Here is a 16,782-nt window from a genome sequence, read left to right as displayed (position 1 = left end):
AGCTGATTCAACTCACTCTCAGCTGTACCAGAGCATTTGGGGGTGCGGAAAAAAATAGAACTCCTTATTTATTATTTGTATTTCTTGATGAAATTATGTGAGTAGATGAAAAACTACCCTGTAACTAAAACAATACGATGAAATGAGAATCGGATTAACCATGTTTTCTTTCTCTAGAATTATTCATATGTTCTTATAGTTTATCATTTATTGTCGATACACGGTTATTTACAAATCAGTGAATTTTTGCTTTTCTATAGTGTTCGTTTTAATTTTATTGTGGGCTCTTTGTCAAATATCATTGTTTATTTAAAGATAATAATAAACTTTTTCTTCATTTTAAAAGTTTTTTCTGTTATATTTCGTTCTTTACCTCCCAGATTTCAGATAATTACCTAAAATCCCAATCGTATTTATTTAAAGTAGTAGGTTGTATGATTAAACAAATTATGGTTTATTTTTGTTTACATATATTGAATAGATATTCCAATTTGTAGAATCAAATACTTGATTTATATTAAATAAACCTAGCCATCGTATATATCAGGATCAAGCATATTTCAAATAAAGCTATGATAAAGGACAAATAGTTGGGAGTTATTCAGTGAAGTATCATACTAATCATCTAATTACTTTAATTTGTTCAGTGTATATTATTGATTAGTTTATGCGTTTATGACAAACTATTTCTCGTTACTTGAGTTTTTACCAACAGTACATACTATAACATAAGATATTATGTTATCCTGTATGAAACTGGTAATAGTATTCTGATATTTCTAAGTGTTCACTTGATTAGAAATATATTTTCCATTTTTGTTTTACATGCTCTTTGCTTTAGTTTTACCAAATATTTGCTGTCTGTATAAGACAGTTAACGTTTAAATATGATTTTTTTATGACACATAGAATAGTTGCCGTTATTATACATTACAAAGAGTAAATGTAATGCTTTGCATCAGATTACAATTTTACTTAAATTACTCAAACATTTAACCATAATGGTGCTAAAAATCATGATACGTTTATCACTTCTGATATTTATTCATGAGTATTTCTTATTTAACAAACGGAATACACCCATTAAGACATTAATTAATAAAGATTAGTTCAGCGAAGAGTTCTCTTTTCGGCGAATTCATTTTCAAAGCTGTACAATCGCAACTATATATACTTATTTTTACAGGATGATAATAATACTGATAATAAACTTCTGTTATACATGGCGACAGTGAGGTTAAATAAACAAAGGTATTAAAAATAATAAAAATTTTAAAACAAGGAAAGTTTAATAATCGTTTGATTGTTATTGGCTTAAGTATTCATCAAAAGATAGATAGGGAAATTATTATTGGGAAAGGATGGCTCAACATGATAAAATCAAATGTTGAAACAGAGATGAAATGTAATCGGAATGATCGTGGAATTAAAAACAAACCAGTTGGGGGTAGAAGATTTAAAGGGAAGATAGAAGGTGATGTAGATGTCTGCAAAGAAACATGAGTATGAAAAAGAGAGAAAATTTTAATACATTAAGACCATGGTAGAAGAAAAGGTTGTAACAGTCTCTTTTGCACACACAATTATGGTTTTTCCAGATGTATGTCTATTGCTTAGGCAATGCAGAGAAGATGCAATCTGATTGTCTGATTGTACAGCTTTCAAAATGAATTCGCCGAAAAGAGAACTCTTCGCTGAACTAATCTTTCTTATTTCTTATTTCATTACATAGAAAAATCTTATCATATTTTTACTCTATTTTATTTTTAGGTTATGGTCATGCTACTCCAAAAACAAATCTAGGCAAATTTATGACAATAATTTATGCATTAATTGGAATCCCATTAATGTTCTTATATCTTTCTAATATTGGTGATTATTTGGCTGATATATTTCGTGTAATTTATTCACGTACATGTAGAACAAGTTGTGAACGATTTTGTTCTGCTTCAATATTTAATAATCATAATAATAATAAACAAATAGAACAAATGAATAAATTTATAAATAATAATAATTTACAACAAAATGAACCAGTTGATAATGATCCAATTGTAAATCCAACACATTCACATGGTCGTCGACGTAAACGTATTATTCTTCCACCATTCAATACAAAAATTAATGATTATGATACTTCTATGAATAATAATAATAATAATAATAATAATAATTACAATCATATTATTAATAAAGTTAATTGTACAAATAAAAAAACAAAAAATGATCCAGCAAATTTAAATGAAATTGACAATAAAACCAATGTAACTATGGAAGCAACAACAACAACATCAAGTTTTAATAATAAAAAAATAAAATTATTTCATTATTTAAAAAATAAACAATTTTTTATAAAATTTTTAAAATATTCACAAAAATCTTGTGCATTTATTAAAAAATCTTGTATGTTACCATTTGATCGATCAAATAATACAATTGCATTAACTCAAGTAAGTATATTTCGATTATTATCATTAATATTTATATTATTATCTAATATAGTAAATTTTAAAGAATTAAATACTTTAAATGGTTGAGATCATGAGTTAGTTGAAACTAGACTACCATGGAAAACTTGGAGGAACTAGACAGCCGTCTCGTCCTGTTATGGGACTCTTTAGTTTTGAGGTAGTAACTCACTGATGACAATGTTGGATATGTCACTCAATTTCATGGATTAGTTGAAGTTAGACATTAACATTGTTGAATGCCGGCTCAGTGGTTTAGTGGTTAAGTGCTCGCACGCGAGACCAATAAGTTCTAGGTTGGAATCTCATAATTTAAAGTACAGTGCCTTCTCTTCCAATGGTTCCTGGATTGAGTTATGAGTGATATCAATTGTGTACTGGCATAATAAGTTCCAAATTTGTACATTACATATCAGATGACTTACATAATAGTCGTGTGAGATGATATTCAGATATGATCATTTCTTACAGTTAATTTAAAATAGACCAAATTACTAATCTATAGAAATTGTCCTCTTATTATGAACGATTAAAAAAACGTTAACTTGTCTAAGAGAACAACAATGATGAAGATGTATATAGCATAATATAAATGCATATCAGTGAGTTAAATGTTCACAGTTCAACCATAAATGAATGCATATAATAATCAAGTGTAATATCATTTCAATAATTTCCTAGTTGATATTCATTTGTAACAAAAAAAACTTATGTTGATTTGAACAAGTCCTTATAAACAGTTCAATTGAAAATCTAATTTGATTTTAGTTATAATTTGTTTGAAAAATTCCCATATTGTGATTTAGAACAACATATATAAGCGAACAATATTGTTTTCGATTAGAACCTCATCAGTAATATTCATGTGCATATACGAAATTATTAAACCAATCAAGACAGTTTATTTAACACCCTTATCTCTCCCCTGGCTTTAATAATAAATATCTTCACTTGGTATTGTTTGGTTTGTATCTTCCCATTGAGGTTTAAGACTGCAATTGCTCAGTCTATTATTGGCATATGTGCATACTGTGCGTATGACGAAACGCGCGTCCTGGATTCCACTTTTAGCCACTATTCATCATTGCTTATAAATGTCTTCGTTTATTTTTATTCTCCCCCCCCTATCACTTTGTTTTTTTCTCTTAAATTTACGTTTCATGGTTCAATTATCTGAACACTTCTCATTACGTTATTTCAGCGTCTATGTTTTTCGAATCATTGACCTATTTCCCATTATGTAACATTGATTCAAGCCTTTATTATATTTATCACAACTAGTACACCTGTCATCCCACTACCCATTTGTACTTTTCACTTATCATATTTATTTATGAAATCTATTCCACTGCTATCATTGACTCATAAACTGTCTTGATCGGTTTAATAATTTCATATATGTATATAAATACTACTGTATTTTAGAGTAAAGCCTGATGAGGATCCAATCAAAACCAATATTGTCTGCTTATATATAAATATAATCTAGTTAAATGAAATATACTTTGTTAAAACGTTACCCTCCAGGCGCTTGTTACTCGACGCGAAGGAGCATAGGCCTCCCACCAGCACTCGCCATCCAACCCTGTCCTGGGCGATCCTTTCCGGCTCCTTCCAGTTCTTATTCATCCTTTTCATATCTGCTTCTATTTCCCGACGTAATATGTTCCTTGGCCTTCTTCTTACCCGCTTCCCTTCAGGATAACAAGTTAGGGCTTGTCTCGTGATGCAGTTTGACGATTTGCGTAATGTATGTCCTATCCATTTCCATCGTCTTTTCCTAATTTCCTCTTCAGCTGGAAGCTGGTTTGTTCTCTCCCACAAAAGGCTGTTGTTGATGGTATCCGGTCAATGGATGTTAAGTATCTTGCGTAGACAGCTATTTATAAATACTTGCACCTTCTTTATGGTGGTTGTAGAAGTCCTCCAAGTTTCAGCTCCGTACAGTAGAACTACCTTGACGTTCGTATTGAAGATTCTCACTTTGATATTGGTTGAAAGTTGTTTTGAGTTCCATATGTTCTTCAGCTGTAGGAATGATGTCCTTGTTTTGCCAATCCTCGCCTTTATGTCTGCATCCTCCTTGTTAATCGATTATGCTTCCCAGTTTTCTGAAGGATTCTACATCGTCCAGAGTTTCGCCATCAAGAGTGATTGGATTGCTGTTCTCCGTGTTGTATTTGAGGACCTCGGTTTCCCCCTTGTGTATGCTGAGGCCTACTGCTGCGAAGACTGCTGCTACACTGGCTGTCTTCATCTGCATCTGTTCGTGTGTATGCAATAGGAGGGCCAGGTCATCTGCGAAGTCCAAATCGTCTAATTGATTCTGAGCTGTCCATTGTATTCCGCGTTTTCCCTCAGATGTCGAGGTCTTCATAATCCAGTCGACCACCGGAAGAGAGAGGAAGGGAGAGAGTAAACAGCCTTGTCTGACTCCGGTCCTTACTTGGAATGCATCTGTCAGCTGTCCTCCGTGCACGGCCCTGCACTGTAGTTCGTCGTATGAGTTCCGGACAATATTGACAATCTTCTCAGGAACTTGATAGTGTCGAAGAAGTTTCCATAACGTTCTCCTATCTACACTGTCGAATGCCTTTTCATAATCAATGAAGTTGATGTACAGTGACGAGTTACACGCAACTGATTGTTTGACGATGATCCGTAGTGTTGCAATTTGGTCTGTGCATGACCGGTTTTTAAGGAATCCAGCTTGTTGATCTCGAAGTTGGGCGTCTACTGCTTCTTTCATCCGGTTCAGCAACACTCTGTTGAAGACTTTCCCTGGTACTGACAGAAGTGTAATGCCTCTGTAGTTTTCACATTTGCTCAGATCTCCTTTCTTTCGAATCTTGATGAGGTGTCCTTCATTCTAGTTCATTGGCACTTGTTCGTCCTCCCAAATCCTTTTGAATAAAAGGTGAAGCATGTTTGTAGTTACTTCGATTTCTGACTTCAGTGCTTCAGCTGGTATGTTGTCGGGTCCTGCTGCTTCCCGCTCTTGATTTGTCTGATGGCCATCCTGATTTTTTCCGTCGTTGGTAGATTGACATTTATAGGAAGATCCGTGTGTGCTGCTTCGATGTTCGGTGGATTCATTGGAGCCGGCTTATTCAGGAGTTCCTCGAAGTGCTCTACCCACCTGTTCCGCTGCTGTTGAATTTCAGTGATTGGCCTGCCTTCTTTGTCCTTTACCGGTCTCTCTGGTTTACTATATTTCCCTGCTAGTTTCTTCGTTGTATTGTAAAGCTGTTTCATATTTCCTTCTCTAGCAGCTTTTTCTGCCGTCGTTGCTAGTTCTTCCACGTATTTCTTCTTGTCGGCTCTAATGCTCCTCTTCACTTGCTTGTTTGCTTCTATGTACTCAAGTTATACTTGAACTTTCTCTGCTCGTGTTTGGCTGTTGTTTATTGCTGCTTTCTTGTTCTTCCTTTCTTTGATCTTGTCCAGTGTTTCTGTAGAGATCCATTCCTTATGATGGTACTTCTTTAGACCCAGAACCTCTTGACACTTTGAAGTTAATGCTTCCTTGATGCCTTTCCAGTTGTCCTCCATAGTAGTTCTTTCTTCCTTCAGTAGACCTTGTAAGGCTTGGAACCTGTTGTTGAGAGCTTTCTTGAATTCATTGAGTTTGTCAGTATCTCCAAGGAGGGCTGTATTGAACCTTTGTAGTGCTGTTTGTCCACTTGTCCAGTTCTTTTTTAGCTTCAGTTTTAAATTGGCTACAACTAGGTGGTGATCTGAAGCTACGTCAGCACCTCTCCTGGTTCTCACATCTTCCATTGTCCTTCGGAATTCTTTATTGATGCAAATATGATCTATCTGGTTCTCTGTAGTGTGGTCCGGTGAGATCCATGTAGCCTCGTGTATACGCTTGTGTGGAAATACTGTGCCCCCTATGACCAATTTGTTGAATGCACATAGATTTGCGAATCTTCCTCCATTTTCGTTTCTCTGTCCCAGTCCATGTCGTCCCATAATATCTTCATATCCGATGTTATCTGTTCCAACTTTGGCATTTGGATCTCCCATCAGAATGGTGAGGTCCTTTCTTGGGCACTTCTCTATGATTGATTGCAGCCCCCTCCATAGAATTGATCTTTAATGTCGTCGTTGCTGTAATTGTTGGGTGCATAACATTAGATAATATTAATCGTGATCCCCTCCTTCTTTGTTTTGAATCATGCTTTGATGATTTTGGATCCGTGAGATTCCCATCCTGCAAGTACATTTCGTGATACTTTGGACAGCATTAGAGCAACTCCTTGAGTGTGTGGAGGATTTTCCTCTTCGTGGCCGGAGTATAGCAGCATCTCTCCCGTATTTAGCCTTTGTTGTCTAGATTGAGTCCAGTGGGTTTCGCTTATTCCGAGTACTACCAAGTTGTATCTCCTCATTTCCGTTGCTATTTGAATGGTCTTCCCGGTCTCCCACATTGTCCGAACGTTCCATGTACCTATAAAAATTGTTGCTCTGGTTGTTAGAAGGGGCATCGGCCTCGTGGATTCCGAAGGAACTCGGCTTTCAGCATGAGGCGTCATAGTTCTTCTAACTCCCAGGGCAGAGTTAAAATGGTTTGAATTATTTTTTCTGTTTTGCGTTTTTTTATAGAGTTAGTTTTCTACGGGATGGGGTCGCTAACCCCATGCTCAATCCTCCTTTTTTATCCGGGCTTGGGACCGGCAGTAACTCTAGAATAGCTGCAGGCGGAGTTACCTTAATAAAATATATAATGAAATTTAGATAACCCACTAATGAGTATGTATAAATTAAGTCAGTTTCACTGAACAACTTGATTATATTTGTCTTATATAATAGAAATTTTCATGTTAATCTTTATTATCCTAATTTAAAAAAAAAACTAGTGTACTTTTATCAGAAAGGGGTTTTTGTGGATTGAATAGCAATTTTAATGGTTGAGTTCATGAGTCAATCAAATCTAGATTACCACTGAAAACCTGGAATCGCTGGACGGCCGTTTCGTCCTAGTATGTGACTCCTCAGCAGTAAGCATCCACGGGTTCGAACCCCGCCGGTGGGACCATGGAAGTATATTTTAACAAGACGTTTTCGATTTTTTTTAACACAAAGTACATAGTATGTAAACAATTTATAAACAAGCACACGGTAAGCAAAACAAACTTGGTTAGGTTATTGTGTATATAAACTAATAATAGGTTAAATAACTAGATTAACAGTTATGAAAGGATCAAATTAAGATCAAATTCATGTACTCCTAATTTTTCTGATATTTGATCAACAATTATTATTGTTATTTCTTTGATTGACTTTGTAGTGTGTTCTGTGAACTTTTTACTGTTAATGTTTTGTACTTACAAGAATTGTTATGTAACTTGATTGAATATATGACATTGATGTATAAAATTTATTTTATAGAAGTATTTATTTTTCAGTAAAGAAATCTTTTGGTACATTGCAGATTGGATATATCTAGTTAATTTGATATCTAGTGTCTATTAATTGTTCAAGAATATAGTTTCTTATATTTTTTTGCCTATTCTTTACATCCAGTCAAGGAATATTATGTTCATCAATGTCATTTTGAATTTTATTAGTTATAAGTGTAATGTAACTTAATTTATGGAAGCAGGCAAATTGGTAAAAGAACACAATATGTACATTAGGCACGCAGATCAGAAAAGAAGTTTATTTTTGTTAAGTAACAGTCAGATTAGTGATATTTGTTGCATTTAATTTAAGCGTATAAAATGAATGGTTACTGATTGATTTCATGATTAGGGGGATGCAAATGTGAACTGACTGTTTCAAAAATCAATATCCTCTGTTTCACATATCGACTTATGATAAACATATGTTGTCAATGTTACTTAGATTTAAAAGTTATTAGAAGAATAAACTTGCACTCAGTGCATTGTTTTGTTAAATATGTAAGCATTGTTGAAGCGGATGAGATATTTAGCGTATATACTAAAAAGAATAATATTGAACCGCAATTAATGAGTTCAAACAAACGAACAAATATCGTGACTTAAGATAATTAAATGCTCGTTATACATGGGGCTGTTTAATTTCAGGCACATTATTATAAAACATTTGTTAAAAAGAGATTTAGAGGTCATACTGCTATTGTGGATAATGAATGATGAACTTTTCTTTTTTTTAAAATCCAATCTTTATCAAGTTAGATTGAACTGTATAAATATCCCTTTACTTAGAATAAGAATATGTATCTAATGAATAGTTCATTTATTATCGTATAATAGTATAATAGTATATTAACTCTTGTTTATATAAACTGTAGAAGTTCATATTTAAACACCAAATAATTCGTTGCTTTACAACTATTTGACTGACAATTTTATCCAAGGATAAAAATTCATCATATGATAACATACTTTGGTCACTGAAATAAGTTATCTTTATGAATTGCTTTAGATTAAGTTGTTTACACTTACGGTTCAACCTCTTTTTTGTTGTTTAATGCTTTTTACAATATTTAACAATGATCTACTTTACTATATCAGTTGTTTCATTTGATCTTGCATTCTGTACACATTTAATAGTAATTTAATGTTATTTACTACAGGACATGACAAAATGGAATAGATCTATCTATCAATCAGAGAATTTGAATAAATCAATCTCTCTCTTCAATCTATTATTAACAAGCATTATTTCGAACTACCGAACTTCAAATGGTTATCAATAAGATTAAAGATATTTTAAGGACAGTTTTCGATTGACATAACTTGGTGTAACAACTAAGTTACCAGAAGAATTTTTTAAACAACAACTAAAAATATCAAACACATAGTAATTACATTAATAACGCTGTATAATATCTAATTATATTTAGAAATTCTCAGTATATAATAACATAAGCTATCAGAGATTATTTCTTTACAGTTAGAAAACAATCAACATAGGTTATATAAGTAGTTTATTAAAATGTGAGAATAAATAAGACGATTCACGGATACATTAAGACAGCTAGAATAAACTTGAATTAGGAAAAAAACTAATTCAATGATTGTACATTAAGAAACTAAGCAGATCACAGATTGAATCAGACAGTTTACTTACTTAGATTTTGTTTTAGTTCTGTTAGGTTTATAGAAGTTGTTCATGAAATAATCTAATTAAAGCTACTGAATATCATTAAGTTAAATAAGAAGAAAACGAATATTGAAGGTTAAATCAATTAATTGTATATGATGTACCATTTAAATCAGATTCCTTATTTCATTTATCTCATACAGTCTATACTTACCTACTTACTTACTTACTTACTTACTTACTTACTTACTTACTTACTTACTTACTTACTTACTTAGGCCTGTTACTCACAATGGAGCATAAGCCACTGACAAACATTCTCCAACACACTCTCTTTTTTCTACTTCTATACAATTAATGTTCATTCTTCTCATGTCTGTCTCCATTTCCCGGAGTAATATGTTCATTGGTCTTCCTCTTCTCCTTTGACCTCGTGGGTTGCAATTGAGGGTTCTCCTTGTGACGCAGTTGTGTGATTTCCTCAATGTGTGTTCTATCCAATTTCAACACGTCTTCCTGATTTCTTCCTCCGTTGGAATCTGGTTTGTTCTCTCTCATAGTAGGTTGTTACTGATAGTGTCTGGTCTGACCAACGGATCCGAAGTATTTAGCGTAGACATGTGTTAATAAACACTTGTATCTTGTGAATGATGGCTTTTGTAGTTCTCCAGGTTTCCTCCTCATACAGTAGAACTGTCTTGACATTTGTATTGGAAATTCTGAATTTGATGTTGGTTTGTGGATAGTTATTTTGAGTTCCAGATTTTCTTCAATTCTAGATGTACTGTCCTTGCTTTATCATTCTTCACTTTCACATCTGTATGTGATCCATCGTGTTTATCAATGATGCTGCTCAGATATGTCAAATGTTTTACATCTTCTAAATCTTCTCCATCAAGTATGATTCAATCAGACAAAATGTTTATTCAAAAGTATTAAATATTGTTTTCCATAAAAGTACTACATTGACTTAGTTTCTAAACTGATTTGATGATAGTTATCAATAAATGACTAATCAATTACAATCTTAAACATCAATGAAAACAATCAACTAACTGAATTATTTTATTCATATGAATGAATAGCGAGAAAAAACACAGAAAAAAGATAATTCATTTGACAAATATTTATCTAAATTAAAATTCAAAAATTATTTTGTTTTTATTCTTTTCAAAAATTCAAATTTATCTTTTATTTCATTTAATTAATGAACATAAAAAATGTATTTAATTTAAAAATTGAAAATTGATAAGCTAAAGAAATGTGACATAACAAAACAATTGAACATTGAATAAGAAAAAAACAAACTAAAATAACTAAATAATTTCTTAATCTATTTAATTATTTATTTTTAAATATTAATAATTTATATTCTGAAAATAATAATTACAGAATTCACACCAGTTTACAGGCATAATCAACAAGATATAAATAGTAACATTAGATATACAGAACAAACATGTGATAGAAGAAAGTTTTAAGTATACTAGTTCAGTAGTTGTTTAAGTGGTACATATATTACAGCGATCCAATGCATCAGCCGGGAATTTTTAATATTTCTTAAATGGACAGTCTGTTGATTTATGAACGGAGTAATTAAGGTCGTTTCGTGTGCCAGATCGAATTAATGATAATTATCTACAACTAGAGAAATTAAAACGATATATATATAAATATATAACGTTTATTGATTGATTACATTTGCATAAATATGTCTAAGAAATTTGATAAAAATTATTTAAAAAAAAAGAAACATGAACTCATGATTTTCCCTTTTTTTCCACATTGTTTTTATTTATCCCCCTTTTGTTTTCCGTTTAATTCTTAGTTGCTGTTGTGTGTGTTTTTTTTCGTTTTTCAATTATCTTTTGTAATGAATAAAAAAATTATGACAGATTTTCATTCTTAAAATTAGAAACTGAAAAAAAAGAGAAATGTAAAGAAAAAAAAGTGAATAGATTTTGTTACGTTTTGACTGTCATATTCGATCTTTTTAGGTCCCGATAAGAATAATGAATGGTAACTTTTGGGATCCATTTATGGACCAATACTAAGCGTATATTTTTATTGTATAATTGTCAAATAACTAAACTATTTATATTCATGTTCCCCTTATTATAAGCTTTATTTTGACCTATAAACTATTATTATACGTTTTACCATTCTTGAATTATGCCCTGTCTATTAATTACTACCTCCCTCATTCACAACCACATCTGGGTAATTCTTGTACAAATGTTGTTTCATATTTTATGGTCGATTTCGTCTGTTTGGTTTGTATATAAACCCAGTATGTTTGAACTAAATTATTCATATGGCAGAGGCTGAGATTAGTGTTCTGGACTTAATTGGCTGGGCTAGGCGGAAAGCTGCACCAATCAGGACTCTAGGCTGCTCGCACGTGTTTTACGCGTCCTTGGCCCGGTTGATAATTCGCTGCTCTCCGATTGGCGGTCACAAGATATAACAGATCTGTTTTATTTTCTTTTTTTTGTATTCATTTTTCTAAGAATATTATTTGATATGGATTAACATGGTGTTATAGATTTTATATCCTAGCGAAGATTGAATTACGTGTAACGTCTTGGACCTATCAATGGACTAATATTATCTATATATTCTTATGGTATAATTATTCAGTTATTAGATTATGTATATCTATATTTCCCTTATTATAAGCTTTATTTTGACCTATAGAATATTATTGTACGATTTACTGTCCTTAAGTTATCTTCAGTTTATTGATTACGGTCTCCTACGTTCACAGCCGTTTTTTGGCTTGAACTTGTATAGATGTTGTTTCCTATTTTATGGTGTGATGTGGTCTGTTTGGCTGGTATATAAACCAAGTATGTTTGAAATAAACGATTAACATAATGGAGGCTGTTATTGGCATTCTGGACTCAGCTGGACGGGCTAGGTGAGTAATGGACCAGTAGGACGCTAGGCTGATCAGACCGAACGAAGGTCATTGGTTTAGAACAGTACAAGGGCGAATAAGTCGTATTTTGATTGGCGAATACATTACGTGATAACTAGCAAGCCATAAAGTCACAACAGTTTACTTGAATCTTCCCACTGTTGTTTAGGACTGTTATTGGTCAGTTTTTCTTGTTAGCATATGTGCATTCTGTGTGGACTGTCTCGCTTTTGCCTTAAGTCACAAGGTTTATAAGCAAAGATGGATAGTGGCTAGTAGTGGAATCCAGGACGTGCGATTCGATCAATCTGGAATTCGTCAGCTGGATATACCTGCATCTCAGAGTTGATATTCACTCTGGCACTCAAGCATAGTACCGTACGCTTTAAACGTCATCACGTTATCTATTTATCTACTAACTCCTGATAGACACCTGCTTATGCAATGCGGTGAAGTTTTAAATTCACCTGGTGTTGTTTACTTGAATCTTCCCATTGTTGTATAGGACTGCAACTGATCAGTTTCTTGTTGTCTATATGTGCATTTTGTACGGATTACCTCCATGTAGCCTTAAGCCGCAAGCATTCTAAACAAAAATGGATAGTGACTAGCAGTGGAATCTAATCTTAGAAAAATTCTTGAAATTTTCACCTTCATTTCTTTCTAAAAACGTCATCATTCTTCATTTTGCTATCATCATATACCATATAAGCAATGAAGATAAATAATTAGGTCATTCCAATTTTAATATACGCATATATGTACTTAAATATTTAGGCAAATTTGATATAATAAGTAATTAAATGATTTAAAAGTATATAGAAAGTTATAATTCAAAGTGTTTAATTATTCCGAAACATTCAATCAAATATAAATTTTCCTAAAGAATCTAACCTGTCCTACAACGTCCTTCTGTAATTAATTTGCATGCGTGTATAGGAATAATGGACATTAAATCCGTGGCAGGAAAAAAAATAATCTGGGTCACATAGTTAATTTAAAACGGTTCTCTTATTTTTATCAGTAAATATGATTAGCATATAGAGTATTTCACTTAAAATTTAGTCTTTTTCAAACTTAGTTTTAGGGGTTGGTATTTTTTGGCGTAACATTTAAATATTACTGATATGCAACAGTAGATATTTCAAACTCTTTATTTCTCATTGAATGATATATCATTATTTAATTATGAAGCCTACTAGATTAAGACTGTAAACTGTTGCTCATTAACGAAAGGTGATTGAGAATTTAAAGTTCTCAAATAAATTTATAGGCGATTGGGTTCTTCTCTGAATAATTTAAATAATGTTTTAGTTTAAATCTCACATACAGATCAATAGTTCAACAGAAGTATGGAGCTGAATACGTTTTATTTTATTTGAAGCCAAAATTTATAAACAGAAATGGATGGTGGTTAGTAGTGGAATTTAGGACGCGCGTTTTATTCTATTTGGTATACACTATCTAGATGTGCTGTATCCCAGAGCTGATGTTCACTTCTAGACTAGAATCCAGTACTGGTCACTCTAAACGCCATCAAATTGTCCACTTAGCTCTTGAGTTTAGGCATCCACTGGCTAGTGCGATGATGTAAAGTTTAGTTCATTTGTGTTAGTTGTATGAATCTTCCCTAAACAAACAACTGATACAAATACATTATGTCTTAAGTTAGTTGACGTTTGTTTTACATTGATTGCTAGTTAGATTTTGTATACATTTTAACTGGATACCATACTCCACTAAATAATCAGTAACTTACTGCATAGGGACATTTTTTCCAATGATGTCAAATTAAAAACGTCACAATCGAGAAATTTATCTATTCAGTCAAGTTCAATAAACTTTGTAGTTCTTGTTTCCGTTCAATTAATGAGTCCAACCGAATGTATAAACCAATCAAAGCTTGTTGGTAAACTATAAACTCTGTTAGTGTACACAATTTTACAATATCAGTTGAATATAATTACATAAAAGTAACAATCTTTGTAAACAATTTTCCTACCAACCTTTTCCTGTTAATGATGATGTATACAAAAGCAAATTCATTGATAATATGATAATGATAATTTGTACAAATTAATTGCATTTTGGTAATCATTAATTTTCAATCTTAAATCATTGTGTTTAGATTTATTTCCAGCCGAAATTTCTATGGTAACATAAGAAAAAGGAGATTGTTTTTTACATTATTATTCTTATTTTTTTGGATCCTACTAATCATTATTTTTCTATTATCCTGACTTACTTACAGATCAGTTGAATTGTTTACAGACCTATAATTTTTGTCTATAACCATTTTGTTATTATATAAATCAACTTTAACTATATTCAAGAAATATTTAGGCAGACTCATGCTTAAAGTATTGTCGACAGGAAATATAATACTCTGATGATATAATCTTATATTAACCATAAAAGTGTACTAGTGTACTAGTGACTGAAATATATTTTTTTATAACTTATTAAAAAATAATATTATTTCTTACAAAAGAAATTTGTTACTCTATTCCTGTGTTTTTATTTTCTGTCTGACAGATGGAATACGCCCTTTTCATTGATATCCTAAAAGTCAATAAGACAATTATTATTATTACTATTAACTGTACCATGAATACTACTTGTAATAGTAATATATGAATATATCACTTAATATTGACAATTGGTCGGAGAATTAATGGTTTCTAGTTATATGGCTTCTACAAGACTAGTTTACTTGTATAAATGATGAATAAGTCTTGACACAGTCCTATCAATATATACATGATAAATTTATCTTTTGTATAATGAGTTCCTGAAATATTTTCATTGATATACATTAAATATTTCAAGTCACAAATAAAAAGGATTTGCCAAATATTTTGCGCCATAGCTATTAAGCTAACTGTATTTTTTTAATATAGCTTAAAGAATTATTAAGAATAATCTTTTTTAATCAAAACCATGGGCGTTTATCGGGATATTGACTAAGGTTCTGTCTGACATATTCAAGGTCTAGTTTATTCTGTAAAATAAGTTTATAGATTGTCCTAGTGAATGTTTTTGGACACAAAATTACAGGATATCTTAGCAAAATCTGAGAGCCACAAAGTAAATGCTTCACTTACAAAATGTTAATCAATTGTCTCAAACCTAACTGCTTCTTTTGCAAATATCAGTCAATCGTCTCAAACTTCATTGTTCTGATGTTTCTAAACCAATCATTAGTTGCTCTCGTACACTTTTATTTGATCTTCTTAACCTTCTGCTGTTAGACATTTCACTTTCGACTGATGATATATACTACTTCTATCTGTCGACATCAGTAACATACACCACACTTGTTTATCTTATTAAAGCAGTCGTTCTTGCGGTGGTTCGGCTCACCACGCAACTTTCTTTTCTGCAGTCTATGCTAAACTCTCCGTCGAAATGTCTAGTCTGTGTCGTGTTAACATCCATAGTTCTGTCAACCAGTCAAGCCACCAAAATCCGATGTCTACTCCGCACCCGGGATGTTCAGCAACGTGCTGAGCCATTTACATACGATGTACGTCCAATAACCCCACGTCTCACCACTCCTCTCCGTCAAGATGTTTTGTAATTTTGTGTTCATATACATTCGATTGTCCCCACATGTTTTCCCGTTCACTACACTAGTTTTAAATTACTAGTTACAAATATAAATCGTATCGAACATCATAATGAACATAAATTTTAATATTTTTAAAGTCTACAAAGTTTAACATTAAAAAGATAACCACATAAGGTAGTTAATGATATACTGACATAAGTATAAATTTCTAATTTACTGGAATCTAAAAAAAACTATCTCAAGATTCGTGTATGTGATGACCTGTAGATTTCATTGAAAATGTTACTAGACCTGCACATTTTTCGACCGATTGGGTATGCCTTATTCCTTGGCACGGGCAACCAAATTTCAGCCAACAGCGTGTGTCACACTAAGTCGATATCCGGCATCAGTAATAATTGATGAAAAAGTCTGGTTACAGTAATTTGCTTGTCTTTATCTCCTGAGAAAATGCTTACTACCTTTAAGAAAAAAGAATAGAATAGCAGTTATACCTATGAACAGAATTTATATTTTAAAATTTATGGTCAACTTTATATAATTATTAATAATAACTGGTATTTGTAATGCGTCCAGTTACATATAATGAGCATCGTACCATAAGCTAATCATGCAAATTTTAAAGCTATCTATCCTTCAGAGATTAATATATATTGGAGAAGACCCTAGTAACCAAAACGTTTTAGACTGTTCTATAATTTTGAGGTCACTAGCTATGGGATGAAATAAATCGAAAAAAATAGGTAAAGAAGAGAAACAATATAGTAATTTAAGTAAGATATTTGATG

At 32.1% G+C, this 16,782-nt stretch overlaps 1 protein-coding gene across 1 annotated transcript in view; it reads left to right on the top strand.

The window, feature by feature from the left end:
• The window catches only part of MS3_00010772 (uncharacterized protein), a 75,283-nt gene that overhangs the window by 43,982 nt on the left and 14,519 nt on the right, over positions 1 to 16,782 (top strand). The window contains exon 2 of the mRNA XM_051219173.1: positions 1,771 to 2,450. Within this exon, the coding sequence (XP_051067660.1) occupies positions 1,771 to 2,450 (680 nt within the window). The remainder of the gene's footprint in view (positions 1 to 1,770; positions 2,451 to 16,782) is intronic.

Source organism: Schistosoma haematobium, chromosome 2, assembly GCF_000699445.3.
Source record: "Schistosoma haematobium chromosome 2, whole genome shotgun sequence".
NCBI lineage: Eukaryota > Metazoa > Platyhelminthes > Trematoda > Strigeidida > Schistosomatidae > Schistosoma > Schistosoma haematobium.
The sequence above is the reverse complement of the archived record's forward strand: the minus strand, read 5'-3'. Positions and strand labels throughout refer to the sequence as shown.